Raw genomic sequence first — 16,242 nt, 5'->3', positions numbered from 1 at the left:
ATAACTAAATACGAGCACACGGTCTTAAACACACACAACGGAATGTTCATATTAACTAACGTTGTCATAAATTGCAGTATACACGTTTATTTTAAACTAGAGGTCCCGCAGTAGTCGAAAATCGACTATAATTAATTGTAATTGTAAGTTTGTACAGTATTATGATTGTATTTTATACTTTTATAATCACAAATTTCGCCAAGACTACACTATAAAAATATTAACAAAGGCAAACAATATTTAATCTACTCTCAATTTGACAACATACGCCAAGAACAAAAGTTTGACAATAAATAGTATGCATGCGTGTGTGCGTCAAATACATGGTATGTAGTGTGTGTAATGTTTTCTTTATTGATTTAATGTATCTTTTATGCATTATTTAAAAAAATATTAGCATTGTGCACTTCTTCTCTATATTCTCTATATTCTAAGTGTGGAAAATTTCATACTCCTCCGTCCGCGCAATTTTCGTAAAAAGGGATAAAAGTTTTTGCTTTACGTATTAATATATAGATATACGCGTATAATTTGACACCTAAAAAACCATAAATAGCAAACCGAATTAACGATTTTTCTTCTTCTTTGTCTCCTAGGTGGGGTCGGAACAGTGAATTATTCTATGCCATTCTCGATACTGAGTCGGTGAAAATGGCGTTCGAATATTCCCTTACATACAAATAAATATACATATATAGCAAGCGAATAAAAAACTTGTTAAAAACACCGACACCACGGAGTTTAAATTAGTAGCAACAATTCTTAGTAGTAGAAAAGCATTCAGAATAGAAGGTAAAGTTATATGAGCATTTGTATGGGCACGTAAAGGCCTACTTTAGTAAAATTTTTGAATCTTGGTTGATATTTAACTTTTTACTAACGCAATTATTTAATTTTGCAAAAGAGATTCTAAAACTAGGCCTACCAAACAATTATAATATTTATTTATCGAGTTTTTATAAAAAAAATATTGATACTTATTAAAAATAAGTCTGAGATCCAATTAATCAATTAAAAAATCCGGGTATCACAGTCAAAACGATTAGTGATAGTAATTTAAGCTTGCTGTATAATTAATATGTTTGAATTAAGGATATCGAAACGATAAGATGTAATCAAACATTTTAATAGGACGCGGTGAGACTTTGAAGAGATTCTACGATCCTTGATGTCAAAGTTCGTATTACAACTATTCATTTTATACCCGTGTATTAAAAAGCTCATAAAATAACCAAGTATTTACATTAAGTTTTTCTGATCATGAAATAAACGACAAATACAAATTCTATTTACAACATTATTTCATGTCAACCCAGGATTTCTTCATTCTTGATTTTACGATTGAGTGGAATGAATCGCTATTAGTAATGAAATCGCCATTGTAATTAAATTTTATAACGTTTTTTGTACTATACAGCGTACTGTCACTTAATTCAATTTTAATTTAATAATAGGAAATTTACATAACATACGCGTATTTTTGTAATTACTAATGATAGGACGTTCTGAACCAGTTGGACTCTAACTTTTTTTTTTTTTGTGATTGAGGAATTACTGGTGGCCCGGAGGCCTTTCCAGTTTCACCAGGACAGGTGGGCGAGCAAAGGCTCAGCCAGGAGGGGTGGGATTTGCTAACAGCTACCCCAGCGCTTCCGAAGGAGACCTAACAGCTCAAGAGCAGCTGCTTCGCGAATGAATCTACTACCGGATCAGAATCGCGACCCGCTGAGAAGATCCGGCGAGAAACTCAGCGAGCTGATTCATGGGTTAGGTTGCACGGCGAACTCTTTGTCGAGTTCGACGAGTACGGTTACCGGGGTCCCTAAGCCTGCTCCTAGTGTTAGAGCTGAAGGCGTCTAATGCAAAGGTTATTGGATCTGATGGATCCGTAAGGACGTGTCTAGGGCTGGACTCTAACTATTAACTAACACGGTCTTGACGATTTCTGGCCCAAAGCAAATGCGTTTCCGTTTGACTATATAAGATTGGCGAGTATTTCAATGCAAATAAGATATCAACTATTATGGTTGAAGTTTCAAGATGTTTTAGATATACAGCAAAGCTTGCATTGTCTATATATTTATTTATTTATTTATTACACTTCATGTAAAATTTACATTGGCGGATATGTATGTTATATATATATGTATGTTTTAATTTTATTGCTTGATGAACGAGCTCACAGCCCACCTGGTGTTAAGTGGTTACTGGAGCCCGTAGGCATCTACAACGTAAATGCGCCACCCATCTTGCGATATAAGCTCTAAGGTCTCAAGTATAGTTACAACGGCTGCCCCACCCTTCAAACCGAAACGCATTACTGCTTCACGGCTTAAATAGGCAGGGCGGTGGTACCTATCCGTGCGGACTGACAAGAGGTCCTACCACCAGTATTACAGTAAGCGTTTATTATTATATGGACTATAAACTATTCTGAACTTAATTGCCATTACGATACTAAGAAAAAAAAAACCTTTCAATTACTATTGTGGAGTTGATTTTTTGTGCTCCTCGCCGTCACAAATTTCATTTAGAACAAGATAAGACAAAGCCAAAGCCTTACAATCGAAACGAGTTTTTTTTTTGTTTGTTTTTTTTTTTTTTTGTAAATGCGTCGAAGCCTCGTGTTCAGTAAGGTTTCTTGCGGTCGCCTCGGCTCGTTGAGTTTCCTTCGACATCACTTACTTTGTACTCGGCCCTTAGCTGCTTACCGTAAACGACTTAAGTTTCAAGATTTATGTAACCGTTGCTATTGATTTTGTTTGAAAACGATTCGTCTAATGCTGTTGTTGTTGTTGTTTGAAGTACGAAATTGGAATACACATAAATATTCGGACTGCGGTACCAACTGAAAATGAACTGTCTTGCTTTTGTTTTGAGTTGATTTTATTTCGTTCTATTGATATTATTTGAACGAGTTTCAAAATGTATTTTTTCAGTTATATAAATTTGAACAAACTTCGTTGAGTGTTGAGGTATTCACCTATTATTTGACATTCTATACAAATTTACATACATAGTGTTTTTTTTTTTTTTTTTTTAAATATTAGATTCCTACAAGTAGATCGGTAGCGGCATCATAAACCATAATTTGACATTAATTTAATATCATATTATGAGCGCTCTGCTTTTCATATAAATTACATATACCTTCTTAAAAACATGATCTAAACATATAACATGAAAAAAAATGCTTGAATCGAATACTGATCAAACTTAATCTTAAATAATACCGCATTAAGCCAGAAACAAACTCACCGCTAAATATGTTTTAAAAACGATACGAAAAGGATATAAATATAACGTATAAAGCGTAAGGAATTAGTGCAGCGATGTGTGAGAGCGGCCGCGGTTGTGGTTTGCCACCCGTGCACGAACTGCCCTCGACGGAAAATATTACGTTGTATACACACACATCTAGATCAGTTATATCAATACTACGCGTAACATTGGGGTCGATGATAAGTTTTGAAGATTAAAAAAATTTACGATCAGATTTTTTTTATTGCTTAGATCGGTGGACGAGCTCACTGCCCACCTGGTGTTAAGTGGTTATTGGAGCCCATGGACATCTATAGCGGCTGCCCCATCCTTCAAACCGAAACGCTTTACTGCTTCACGGCAGAAATAGGCAGGGCGATGGTACCTACCCGTGCGGACTCACAAGAGGTCCTACCACCATTAAAATTTCTTTTCTTTAAAGAGTTTCTTTTTTCTTCTTCCATAATTTCTTTTCTTTAAAGAGTTTCTTTTTTTCTTTTTCCACAAACAGGTGAACGTGCTAGCGGCTTACCTGGTGTTAAGTGGCTTACAACGGCTGCTCCACAGGCAGAAATAATTCAATTCCAATATTTATATCCAATAGTATATATTTCCAATTTTTATATATTCCATTAGAAAGCTCGCCGATATTTCATACGCACTTCAAAATTGTTATAGTTACCCTAACTCTGCATTAATTATGGGTCTATTTTCTCTCTAATAGTCTATTTTCATTCATTCTCTTAGAAATATTAAATAAAGATTGATTCATGAAAGCATCCTCGAGGGCTAGGTTAATAACATCCAGGAGTAATTAACGTATGACTGCTTCGCGCCAGAAATAAGCAGTATAATGATACTTACCTCGTGCCGTTTAAAATAAAACTTTGCCACCAGCAAATAAAAAATATTAGATCATAAGTACGAAACAAAATTTGGAATATATAATTGGGAAACAAATTTATAAGTAATTTATAACGAATTAAATGCTTATCTGCCGTACGAAGTATTTTTTGTCTGAATAAATATGTAGCCTTGCATACGAAGTCGTTATAGGTGCTGCTAATTCTATATAATAGTCGTTTAAGAGTTTGAAAAATTAATGAATATAAAAAATGAATGACGTAAATGCTACTTAAATTATTTAATAATGAATGATGTATATATATGCTACTTTATTTATTTATTTATTGCCCTTGTAGGCAGACGAGCATACGGCCCACTTGATGGTGAGTGGTTACCGTCGCCCATGGACTTCAGCAAAGCCAGGGGCAGAGCCAAACCGCTGCCTACAAGCTGCTACTGAAATTATGTAATACAAATAACAATTAAGATGAAATAAAATTGAGTTTAAAAACTTCAACCTTAGTTGTTTTTGTTAGTGTTGTTTTTGTTAATAATTCAAAAAGATTCGTAATGGGTAGGTTGGATCTATGAGCCATAAATAAAGAAGCCCATTAGACGCAAGCTAGAACTTAGATGCAAGCTAGAACTTAGATGCAAGCTAGAACTGAGTCCTGTGTTGTGGGTATCAGAAAGCGTGCTACCCAGATGTGTCCCTAGCATTACGAATGTCCAATGAGAGACGATGTTTACCAACCAACAGTTGAAATGTACCCACTATATATTTGACACTTGAATTAGTAACGATCAAAAGTAGTAATTTTTATTTGACATGTTTCGTACCGCCTATTTTTGTCGTAAAGAAGTCAAGTTACAGCTGGAGAGCTAAAACGGTTTCCGCAAAGTTAGGCTATAAACTCATCTGTTTTCTTATAATAGATTGACGAGCCCTTGGACATCAAAAAAAGTATGGTATTGGTGTAAATAACATTATTAGTTTAAGACAATTATATTTAATGGTTTGTTTTTTTAACAATTAATATCGGTTGCACCTACATATCAGCTTCAGAAATTAATAGGATTTAAGATATAATGTTAATGGACACCGTTAGTTTTCTATAATTCGATGAGCCAAAAACACCTCTGTACAGTCATGTCAATAGAAAATCCATAAATACAATACCACATGCCATAACTTGAATGAGTTACTTCGTGTTTGATAAGCCCCGGATTCGTCTACTAGGCTACATAAAGGATTAGTAATGTAATCATTTATAATTATTACTAGCATTTGATCGCGTCTTCACTCGTATTGGTGTAAAAAAATATTATTCCAGAGGATTTATAAACGGAACGTACCCTATGTCCTTTTCTGTAATCCTGACTAAGTCTAAGCAAGACATCATTATGATCTATTTAGTAGCTAAGACGTGAAAGCTTAGCAAACAAACTATCTAACGAATTTATAATATTAACATAACGAAATGGGCTGTAAAGTCGGACAATCAATCGTACGTCAAATAACAATATAATCGAACCATATCATATCATAAAGTATAGAATGAAGGTCTGTATGTTTGTCGTTCATAAACTATGTATGAGCCCGTAGTTGATTCCATTAACTTAAACGATACAGTTCTGTTGATGTTGACGCTTCAAGGTGTTTTTGTTATGGTACCGACGTTCGGAAGTCGAGCACCAGCATTTATTAACAAACATAAGTTTTTCATACCTTCAACGAAATTCATAGCAAAGCGTGGTTTTGTAACACGGGTATTATAAAAATCGATATTTGTTTGTTTATGTATTGGAAAAAGCACGATTCGATTGATTTGAAACTTGGTAATTGTTGTTGGTATTCTAGAGAAGGTTTTTGTCATTATTTTTTTATGATTGAAGGATTACTGGTGGCCCGGAGGCCTTTTCAATTTCATCAGGACAGGTAGGCGAGCAAAGGCACAGCCAGAAGGAGTGGGATTTGCTAACAGCTGCCCGAGGGCCTCAAGAACAACTGCTTCGCGAATGAATCTACTACCGAATTGGAATCGCGACTCGCTGAGAAGATCCGGCGAGAAACTCAGCGAGCTGATCCATGGGTTAGATTGCACGTCGACCTCTTTGTCGAGTTCGACGAGTACGGTTATTGGGGTCCCTAAGCCTGCTCCTAGTATTAGAGCTGAAGGCAAAGGTTATTGGATCTGATAAATCTGTAAGGACGTGTGTTTTTGTCATGTACAAATTAGCCATAGTCATAGTAACAGCGTAACGTGGCCCGGTTTCATTAGTAAATTATAAAGGTAATATTAAAACAATTTTATAATTGGAAAAACTTCACAGAGACATCAAGAAGGTGGTTGGGCGTTGAAGATAGTGTTCGTACCGGATTATGACACTTATTTCATTGCATTAACATTACAGATTTATTAGGAGTGCAACAGAGACGCTTGTCTAGGATAACGTATGCTCTGTTAAAATACTTTTTGGTCAGTATTTATTCGATCTATAATCGGGACAGGGAAACTAGCCTTCAACGTAATTATGAATGAGAAGCCCATTAGGGTACACCGCCGTTAATTTATTGTAAATAGCTCCAACCGCCAAATTCACCCGACCGTGAAAATTATTATCATTAGTACGCAATAATGTACACAGTCCTTTGGAAGTTTTGCTCCATAAACGTCTACTTTGGCAATTTAGGTGGCATATTTTAAGATTACTAAAAAAATTAAATGAATTAAACCTCTGTTTGATAATTTTAAATTAAAAGGTATTCTCAGATCCTTAGATTTAAAGATTTAGTGGAAGGAAAGAGGCCTAGGGGGCGTAGTCCCATGCGCTGGTCTGATCCAATTAAGATGACTTTGGACTCCAGCATCAAAGTCGCTATTCACTGCGCGGAGGACAGGAAGGAATGGAGGAACTTAGTCCTAATAAATTTGCTCCGTAAAGGTCACGACCCTCAGCACTGAGGAACACGACGCATGGACGAAGATTCTCAAAGCGAAAACAAGTCGAATTCCATACGCCAGTAACGTAAATACGTTTTAATAAATGTTATTTCGCGTTCATTTTTGACCTTTGAAGTGACGTGTATTACCGATTACACGATTGAGCTCTACAAAAGAGAGATTAAGTTCCGAGCAAAAAAAAAAAAAATCAAACATCGAATAACTTTTACAACCTTGGAAAACATTAGGCAGGAAACGTCGTTTGTTTTTCATTTATAAAAATTATACATAAAACTTTTTGCGGCTATTAATTTAAGAATAGGCTTTATGTATTTATACCTCGACTAAAATAAATAAAACGGCCTTAATAACCGGGCATAATTGTGTTTTTTTTTAACGTTGACAGCGTAATCACGGCTGCGACCTCTGTTTAGCGTGCATATGAAACAACGCGCGTAGGTGCAGGTCGGCTAATGTATTTATAATTGAAAATTATATATTGAACGACCTCGATCGTTTGAGTATCGCAACGGACAGAATAATGTTCGCTTAGAGGTGACATTCGGATAGCACCTTCGCAGTATCTTCACAAAAGATGATTTTAAAATTTTATAAACTATGAACTATTTATGTTTTCGTATATGTAATTCCTTAAGGTCATCAAACCAATAGACATTTCAATTTGAATGCTACCACCAATCTTGGGACATGAGGTATATTTAAATTGGAACAGTTAGAATAAATTCCCACATTACGACCCAGTATACCTAATAAACAAGAACAAGCACCTGCAATTTTATTATTATTGTTTAATGCATATATGGGTGGACGAGCTCACAGCCCATCTGGTGTTAAGTGGTTACCGGAGCCCATAGACATCTATAACGTAAATGCCGGACCTCAGCTTGAGATATGAGTTCTAAGGTCTCACTCAGTATAGTTGCTTCGTGGCCCAGCAATGTAAAGCAAAGTTGTACGCCGCGATATACGAGACGGCAAAGCTCACGTCTCAAATTATTTTCAATAAGTAATTAGTGTATACGGTACATAAAACTTCTTAAACTTTATTTGATTATTGTTTATTAAAATGTTTTATTTACTTGTTTCTTTTCTTTTCTTTTCTATATGTTTCTATAAGTAATTTAATTTTGACTTAAATGTGTATCTGAATTTTTGGACTATTATTATTATTTATTCATTTAACTCAATTCATATTTGTTTTTAAACAGAATCTGAAATTCTCTATAAGGTAATGTTTGAACATCGTATTTCTACAACTGATCAAGGTCGAAATCATATTGAATAAATTAAAAATAAACCAAATATAATTTCATAGAAATGAATAATAACAAATAAATGTCATATTTTAATAATTTCTATTAAGTATGAAAACTTTGTGATAAAAAAAAAATAGTTTAATCACTCCATTAATTTGCTCAGGAATCGGGTTACGATAATCTGAATATTCATAGATTCCGTAGATTTTTATTACTATTTTATACACGATTTTAAATAAGAACATTATCAAAATAAAATTGTAAACACGAAAACTGTATTCAAATGTTGGAAATAATATAATGATATTCAATATGTCTGAGACTAACCCTAACAAAAACCCTTAATTAAACTTTGACTTATTAATGAAAATTTACTTAACAATATGTTAGTTAAGCCAACATCCTCTCCTTGTATTCAACAAACTACGCATAAAACAAAATCGGCATAAATTTAATTGCACATAATTTATCTCGGATAGGAAACTCATTTCACAATGGATTAATACAATTGCAATATACATACACACTCCCACCGGTAACCGAACAATTAATATAATCGTTCGATTAATGAGAATCACGGTGTATTCTATAGTTAATCTAGCTTATCACATTTACATTAGATGCAATCTAACGTTTGTAGAACGCTTTGTTATAACCTCTTAGATAATATCAAACTACATAGGAAGTAAAGAGGAACTCAGCCGTCAATCATTTATGTTGCAAACAAATTGCGAGATTGTTTACTTTTTCGGTTACAGTTATGTAAAATGAAGTTAATGGAAGCGAAATGTAATGAACATCTAAAATAATGGCGCTTAATGAGGCGAAAGTATGTGGCTACTGAATAATGGTATGTTCGAATTTGAATATTTTACTCATAAAAATAGCTACTTTGAAGAACTCGAAAAGTATTTTGTCTAACACATAAACATTGTATAACAGTAAGAAATTAATCTCAATATCATCTTGAAATATTGTTTGAAATGGCAAAATATATACGATTTAAGATAAAATTCAATTGACATTATCTATTGTAAATTGTACAATAGCTTCGCCATTTCACATGAAACTTGACTTCCAATTAAGTTCCTTATAATAATAATGCACAATCTTCAAAACTGTTGGCTTAAAATATTTCATGAAAGTGGTTTGGTAAGTACACCGAAGTAACGGTTTGTAAGCATTAATTGCCTTAAACATACGAGCAACCTCAACAAATGCACGATACCTACGCAGAAATTCACAAAATCAGCCCAAAATACGTCATTACGAATCCTCCCGATCCATTAATGGTGCTTTTAGGCACCACAAGCATCGGTCACCGTCCTCGTCGAACCCGTCACTTGCGACGAAGGGCTCCACGAGCGAATTAACCCACTGAGTTCGCCGGATGTTCTCAGTGGGTCGCGTTTCCGATCCGGTGGTAGATTCTGCGAAGCACTGCTCTTGCTAGGGCCAGTGTTAGCAACACTCCGGTTTGAGCTACGTGAGCTCACCTACACGTTAGGGGAAAGCTGATATAGCCTCTCAAGGCTATCAGCATAGGTAGAAAAAAAAAAACATTTTTTGTGTGCCTGATATTTGTATACTTAATGTACAGCTAAATATTTTATTACGATAATCAAATCGCTATCGTCTAACTGTTGTGTGACTAGATTTAATGAAATGATGCACAATGGGTGTCCGTGTGAGCGGTGCAAACGCATTCAACAATGCACTTTGCTGGCGCGTTGAGTTATGTCACTACTGTGGCATAACACGCCGCAATGATGGCAACCGCCACGCTACCAACTGCTTTAATGGTTTGCGATTTCATTACGAGATTCTGTATCGTGTCGTGTTTTGCTCGTTTTAAACACTATTTTAGAAAGGTATTTGATACTTTGTTTTTTTCTTGTGATCTGATGTTCTGGTCTCTTCATTGACCTAATAATCAGTGGTCAGTATGCATCACGGGTTCAGCACCAGTATCTATGTTAAAAATATTTGTTATTCGGGGTCCGAGTTTATTTGTTCTTGTCGCGTATTTCCTGTACAAATAACTCAAGAGAATTATCAAGATCGGCGTCTTTCGGTGTGTTTTTATTTATTGAAATTACATAAGGCACATCTTCGGCCATACAAATGTATTTTTTAAAAGAAACAGTTCATGTTCCCAACTAACTATTATTTTATTTAGAACTATTATTTTATTTATATTTAGAACATCTTGTGAGTCGGCACGTACAACCACCGCGCCTGTTTCTGCCGTGAAGCAGTAATGCGTTACGGTTTTATTTGTTTGGGTGAACGCGCTAACTGTCTTAGTCGTGGTGGCAATGATAATCGATCTCCCAATATAGTCAATTCTCGTAGCCACTAGTGTTAGGGGGCATTGTAAGCTCGCACCTCGTGTACCAGTCATTAGTTCTGATCTGAAGGGTGGGACAACCGTTAAACAATACGATTGAGACTTGAACCTACTCTAATAATACTCTACTCTACTAATCTACTCTATTGTGAGAAAGCAACGTAAATAATTAGGCCTATGTGAGTAGATTAAGTAGGTTAGACAATACAGTTATGCTAGAATAACCGTATCTCTTAAGCCTTTTTTTTTTCAAATAAACAAAAATTATATCGATTAATTCGGTAAGTTTCAAATGTAAAGTGATTGTTAGTTAGCGTTTTGTTCATCTTTACAAGTCAAAATATTAACGCCATTCGATAGTTTTCGTTGAAAAAATCGATTTCGTTTCTTGTGTAATCGAATGAAAAATTATGCATTTTCCGATATTTTTCTACGAGATCTCGATCAAGTAGACGTAGAAAACCTATTACACGGTTTCGTACACACACAAGTCGGATATTTGTGAATAAACTGGTTTTGTGAAACGCTTAGTACCAGTTTAAGGCGAAGTTTTCTGATTGATGATTTGACAATTCAACAGCACAATTCAAAAAAAGAGTATTATTACGACCTGTATCCAATTATCCACTTAAATGAATTTTGTTTTTCAATAAAAAAATTATCTACGGTACTTTAAAATCAGTATACCTATACATAAATATAATGACATAGAATTAATTAGCACATTATTACTGTTTTGGTGTATAAACTATGGCATAATTCAACAGAAATATTCGAATTCCTCTACATAGAATAAGCCGGTCAAATTTATCTTGAGAACATTTTAAAATGAGTCCCGATTTCACAGCTTGGATTTGCTGTCAAAAGTGACATTGAGCCGCGAATGGGAGCCCTATTATGGAAGTATCAAAAACTGGCCTTTATCCGAATTCATAATCTATTTATTGTCACAATAAAACTGTTGATGTTTATCAAGTTGGTACTATGAAAGAATCGTCACCTTCATCTCTTCTTATCGCGATGCCAAAAAGTCAGGGAGAGATCAAAAAAACAAATTTAGACTTTATGATTTAAAACTGTAAGTTTGTTTCTGGTTGGCGTGTGCTCTATCGTAAAAAGCACGGTAAGCAGCTTAGCGAGCAATGGAACGTTTGAGGTAACATTTGACGTTTCGAACAACGAGTCGAACCAGTGGCACAGAACGCTAAGTACAGGCGACAGCAAAACGCAATTCACAAAGACATTAACATTATGTTAATTACGCCGTTGGACTTCAATCTGAGCGGGAAAGTTGTAATGTGTTCTTTATTTAAAATCGTGCTATTTATAAATAATAATAAATAGATATTTACTAACAGTCACGCCACGTTAACTGGTCCCGTGATAAGTTCGTAAAGAACTTGTGTTACAGGTACCAGATAACGGAAATAAATGTAAGATTTTTATTATACACCTACATATATTTAATTTACATCCATAACCCTAGGAAAGACATTTATATTTATCATACAAATATCTTCCCTTGGCGGGATTCGAACCCGCGACCCCCTTGTGTAGTGACCATGTCACTTACCATTACACCAGTCGGCCGTTAACGTCGTTGTTAACGAATTATATTTTATAATGAATTCAAGAGTCCGTTTGAAACAATAAAGCATAATCCGTGATAACTAGCAATAAATAAATTTTATTAGCCTCTAATCGTTTCGTTTACTCAGCTTATATAAGTCCTCATTAGCTGATGTCAAGGAAAACGCGAAATAGAAACTGTGAAAATTGTAGAACAAACTCTCTCTTTCTCTCTCTCTCTTACTAGCTATTCACCCCACAGGGTGATGGGGTCAGCTTTCATTATTTACCATGTTATCTTGAAATTTTTAAAACAAATATTCTCATTTATTTATCAACGAATCACATTCAGTTGAGTTGTTTCGTTGGAAACTGTCGAATACTACTGCATCATTACTCATAAATTAATTGCTGAATTATATTGTCTTATGTGAGCATTAATTGCTATAAACGTTGTAATTTTTCACATTCTCGGTAAGTGGGTTTTTCAAATTACTTACGCTATCAGGGGCATTTACAGTTGCATGAAACATTTAATTACCGTCAGTGAATGTTAAACACAGTAAATGGTAGATATGTATATTCATGAAATAAGGTAATAGTTATGATAAAAACCCATTATTGTTCCTGGTGTTTTAGGAGCTTTCTTTCACTTTAGTCAAACGAAAACTATTTTTTAATTTATTAGAAATATGTTTCTGATTGTACTGTGTCAGAAAGTCGTTTGGATTTCGGTGAGCTATTTAAAAATTTAAAAAGCGAACGTAGGTTGACATTTGACAAAAGCTGATTATGACGTCAGTTTTTTTCTTTTTCCCTCGTGCAACGTGGAGAGTCCTTTCAGCCAGGATTAATTTGGTCCGTTTTATAAGGGCTTACTTATCTCGGAGAGGAGTGTTACGAACGGGTTGTATTTATCGCGACCCATTATACGTTTTATTATTTAATTTATTTAACGCCTCGGGTTTATCGGCTTGTCTATTAAATCGTCGATGGGATAACGCGATCCGAACTCGAACATTATTTAGTCTTGGTTGTTTGAAATAAACAATTTATTGTTATTGGTATTTAAAGAGGCCGTACTATTAATGGCTTCGGTCAGAATCTAATTTGTTTTTTATCGTCTACATATTCGAACAATTATATAAAATTAGTGTTTGTTTCCGTGCGCATTTTACGAGCAGAAACTGTATAATCCTCAAAAATATTATGTTAAAAGATCTTTGTGTATGCTAATTGCGCTTGTTGTAAATATAATCTTGATAACGAGCGTTTTTCTTATACATTAATTAGTTTTGCACTCGACCGAATGAAACATTAATGAGGAATTATAATAAAAAGGACGTGATTACACGCTCTTTCTTTTGTGCTTAATGTTAAAGCAGCCTTAATACGATAGCCCACACATTTTTTTCCATATCATCATTATTCAAAACTCGTAATACTATGAGTTAGGTATTACCGTGGCCGCTTTTAATATGTACGGATAATAAAATAAATTCATGTATGTTCCATGTTTCTATTTTCGATCGTTTATGCGAGATGATTATAAATATAAAATAAAAAACTTGTTTCTTAAAACGAACAAGATAAAAATGGCGTATATAATTAGAAAAAAAAGCAAATTATTTTAATATATTCGAACGAAAACCAAATTTGATTTAAAATTTTAAAAGGAAATATTATCGCGTGTTGTCATTAAATTTAGATTTAGAAACAAGAAATACGTAATATATTATTTTTAGCTAATTAATATTAATTATTTGAACGGCGTGGTATAGGATCTATAGGTATCCGTGTTACGCACGCAAACAACATGTCTATGTCAAACAACAAGAAAGAAGTCTAGAGAGCTAAATATTTAAACTATACATTTAAATTTACTAATGACTTCGGATCCCGGCAGTTTGAGACCGGCAGATTATTATCAAAACGATGTTAAAATCATGTTAAAAACGTTTACTTTATCTCAAATACGATATGACTGGACAAACTGGATTAAGCGGGTATTTAGAAGTATCAAGACCAAAATTAACTTCAAGATTAATTAGCATTAAAAACTAAAATTTATCTGCGTTATTATAGTATGTAGTAGGTATATAGGCAACGCGATGTTCAACCAATTTATTTAATATAAAACAAAAATTCGAATTCTAAAGTATAATTTCGAATTGTATATTTTTAAAAATCGTTCAAGACTTATGGAGTGCGTAATAAATATTAAAAAAAAAGTATAATTCCAAATTTTCAAAATTACTTTTTTTTTGTCAGCGATATGTTGAAAAGTGAATCACAACAAAGGTTTTAAGGTTCGAATCGTTGAGGATTTGTGCCGGTCGGCCGCACTGGGTACGGCTGTGACAAAACTCGGATCTCGGTCGGATCGCGTTGCAGCCTCCCGACCTCACACCTGGGTGAACTGACCCTTATAATCCATATAACTTGTACAAATAAAATTCATGTTATTTGTTTTCTTAATGTCAATTTTCATTATTAAATTCACCTCATTTTTTTCTTTTTGATTCAGTTTTTGAATAAAATATGTTAACGAGAATTAATCCCCGTTTTAAAAAAATCAAAATCTATAATACACTGTTTACTAAAGTTATAACATCACAATCACAAGTAACATGTATTGAAAAGCAAAACCAAATAAAAAACATGAAACGGTAATTTAACTATCTATCCGTTATCTTCAAATATTGAAGATAATGACTTTGAAATGAACTGCTTCTAACCAGGCGAGTCCATTATAGTTGCGTGACTTTACACCTCGTTTATTATCACAATTCCCAGCAATTGAACTAGAGCAAATTATCATATTGTAGTGCTTTACTTTCGTAATGAGCAACAGAATGAAATTACCACAGAAACGTCAATAATGTCGAGACGGGGTACACTTTGTGTGTATACGTGTGAAGCGCACTTAATTATCGCGGCGTTGATGTCTTTTCCTTGAGGCATTCTTTTTTTTAATTTTGAAGAAACTAATAAGCCATTGTTTTTTTTTTCTTGGTTTGTTATGTTAAAAAAACCTCTAGGATAATTTTTTAGTGTTAAATTGCAGTTTTACCTGGTGAATCAGTGGCTGATCTGTCACTGTCGGAGTCCCGATGTGCGCTAAGATCCCGTGGCGGCGCGTCAAGAATGTCAGTGATCATAAAGCGCGTGCGAGGGGCGCGCTCGTCACGCTGCACCGTCATCGCCACGGCGCCGCCGGCGGAGCCCGCGCCGCCGCCGCTCGCCGCCGCCTCTACCGCATCCAGCGCCGGGGCGCACCACCCCCGACCCACCCGAGGCACCTCGCTCGCCCCCAGCGCGCCTGCTCTTCGCACCGACGGTCACCGCACTCGGCACATCACACCTCTATAATCCTCTCTATCAACACGACTCTTTCGAATGTTTCACGTGATTGCTCAGTAGTCTATTCCAATTGCACATCGCCCCACGAATAGCTTTTTCACAATATCCGTCCGCACCCGATAAAATAGACTTGTAGATTTGTTCTACAAATTTTCCAATGAAGAATTAAATTATTTAAAATTAAACAGTTAATTTTTTTTTTTATATTTCGACACTTTAACACACTCGGATAAGTTCTTTTATATTTGAAAGTTCACTCACTCGATATTTGAGGGAATGATTTTTAGTGATACGAGATCGCAGAACGCGTGTTATCGTGTTGTATGGGCACACAGCACACACGGCGGAGTGTCGACCACGACTGTGCCGGAGCCGGTCCGACGGGCGGGAGGCGGCGCCGGCGGCGGCAGGGGCGGTCCTGACCAACGGCGGCGCGAGGCGTGTCGGGGCCATGTTTCTGTGGCCTGCGCTAATGCTCTTTTTGCCGACTCGCCGCCGGGAGAAAGCTTGTGCGGATTTAAGCTTTTATACGTGGATAAAACGCTTTTATGGGAAAATAAAGCGTTCTCGCGGCGAGTTATCGCACTTTATGATGGCGTTTTACTGAAAGTTGGCGACACTATTCACTGGT

General features: G+C 35.3%; 2 protein-coding genes across 2 annotated transcripts in view; both read right to left on the bottom strand.

Moving 5' to 3' along the window:
• The window catches only part of LOC101747128 (homeobox protein B-H1), a 34,821-nt gene extending 18,861 nt beyond the window's left edge, over window positions 1–15,960 (bottom strand). Inside the window, exon 1 of the mRNA XM_004928530.5 lies at window positions 15,322–15,960. Within this exon, the coding sequence (XP_004928587.1) occupies window positions 15,322–15,451 (130 nt within the window). The 5' untranslated portion in view covers window positions 15,452–15,960. The remainder of the gene's footprint in view (window positions 1–15,321) is intronic.
• Window positions 1–16,242, bottom strand: part of LOC119629658 (uncharacterized) — a 378,532-nt gene that overhangs the window by 318,601 nt on the left and 43,689 nt on the right. The window lies entirely within an intron of this gene.

The sequence above is a fragment of the Bombyx mori genome, chromosome 15 (genome assembly GCF_030269925.1).
Source record: "Bombyx mori chromosome 15, ASM3026992v2".
Taxonomy (NCBI): domain Eukaryota; kingdom Metazoa; phylum Arthropoda; class Insecta; order Lepidoptera; family Bombycidae; genus Bombyx; species Bombyx mori.
This window is presented reverse-complemented; position numbering and strand designations above follow the sequence as displayed.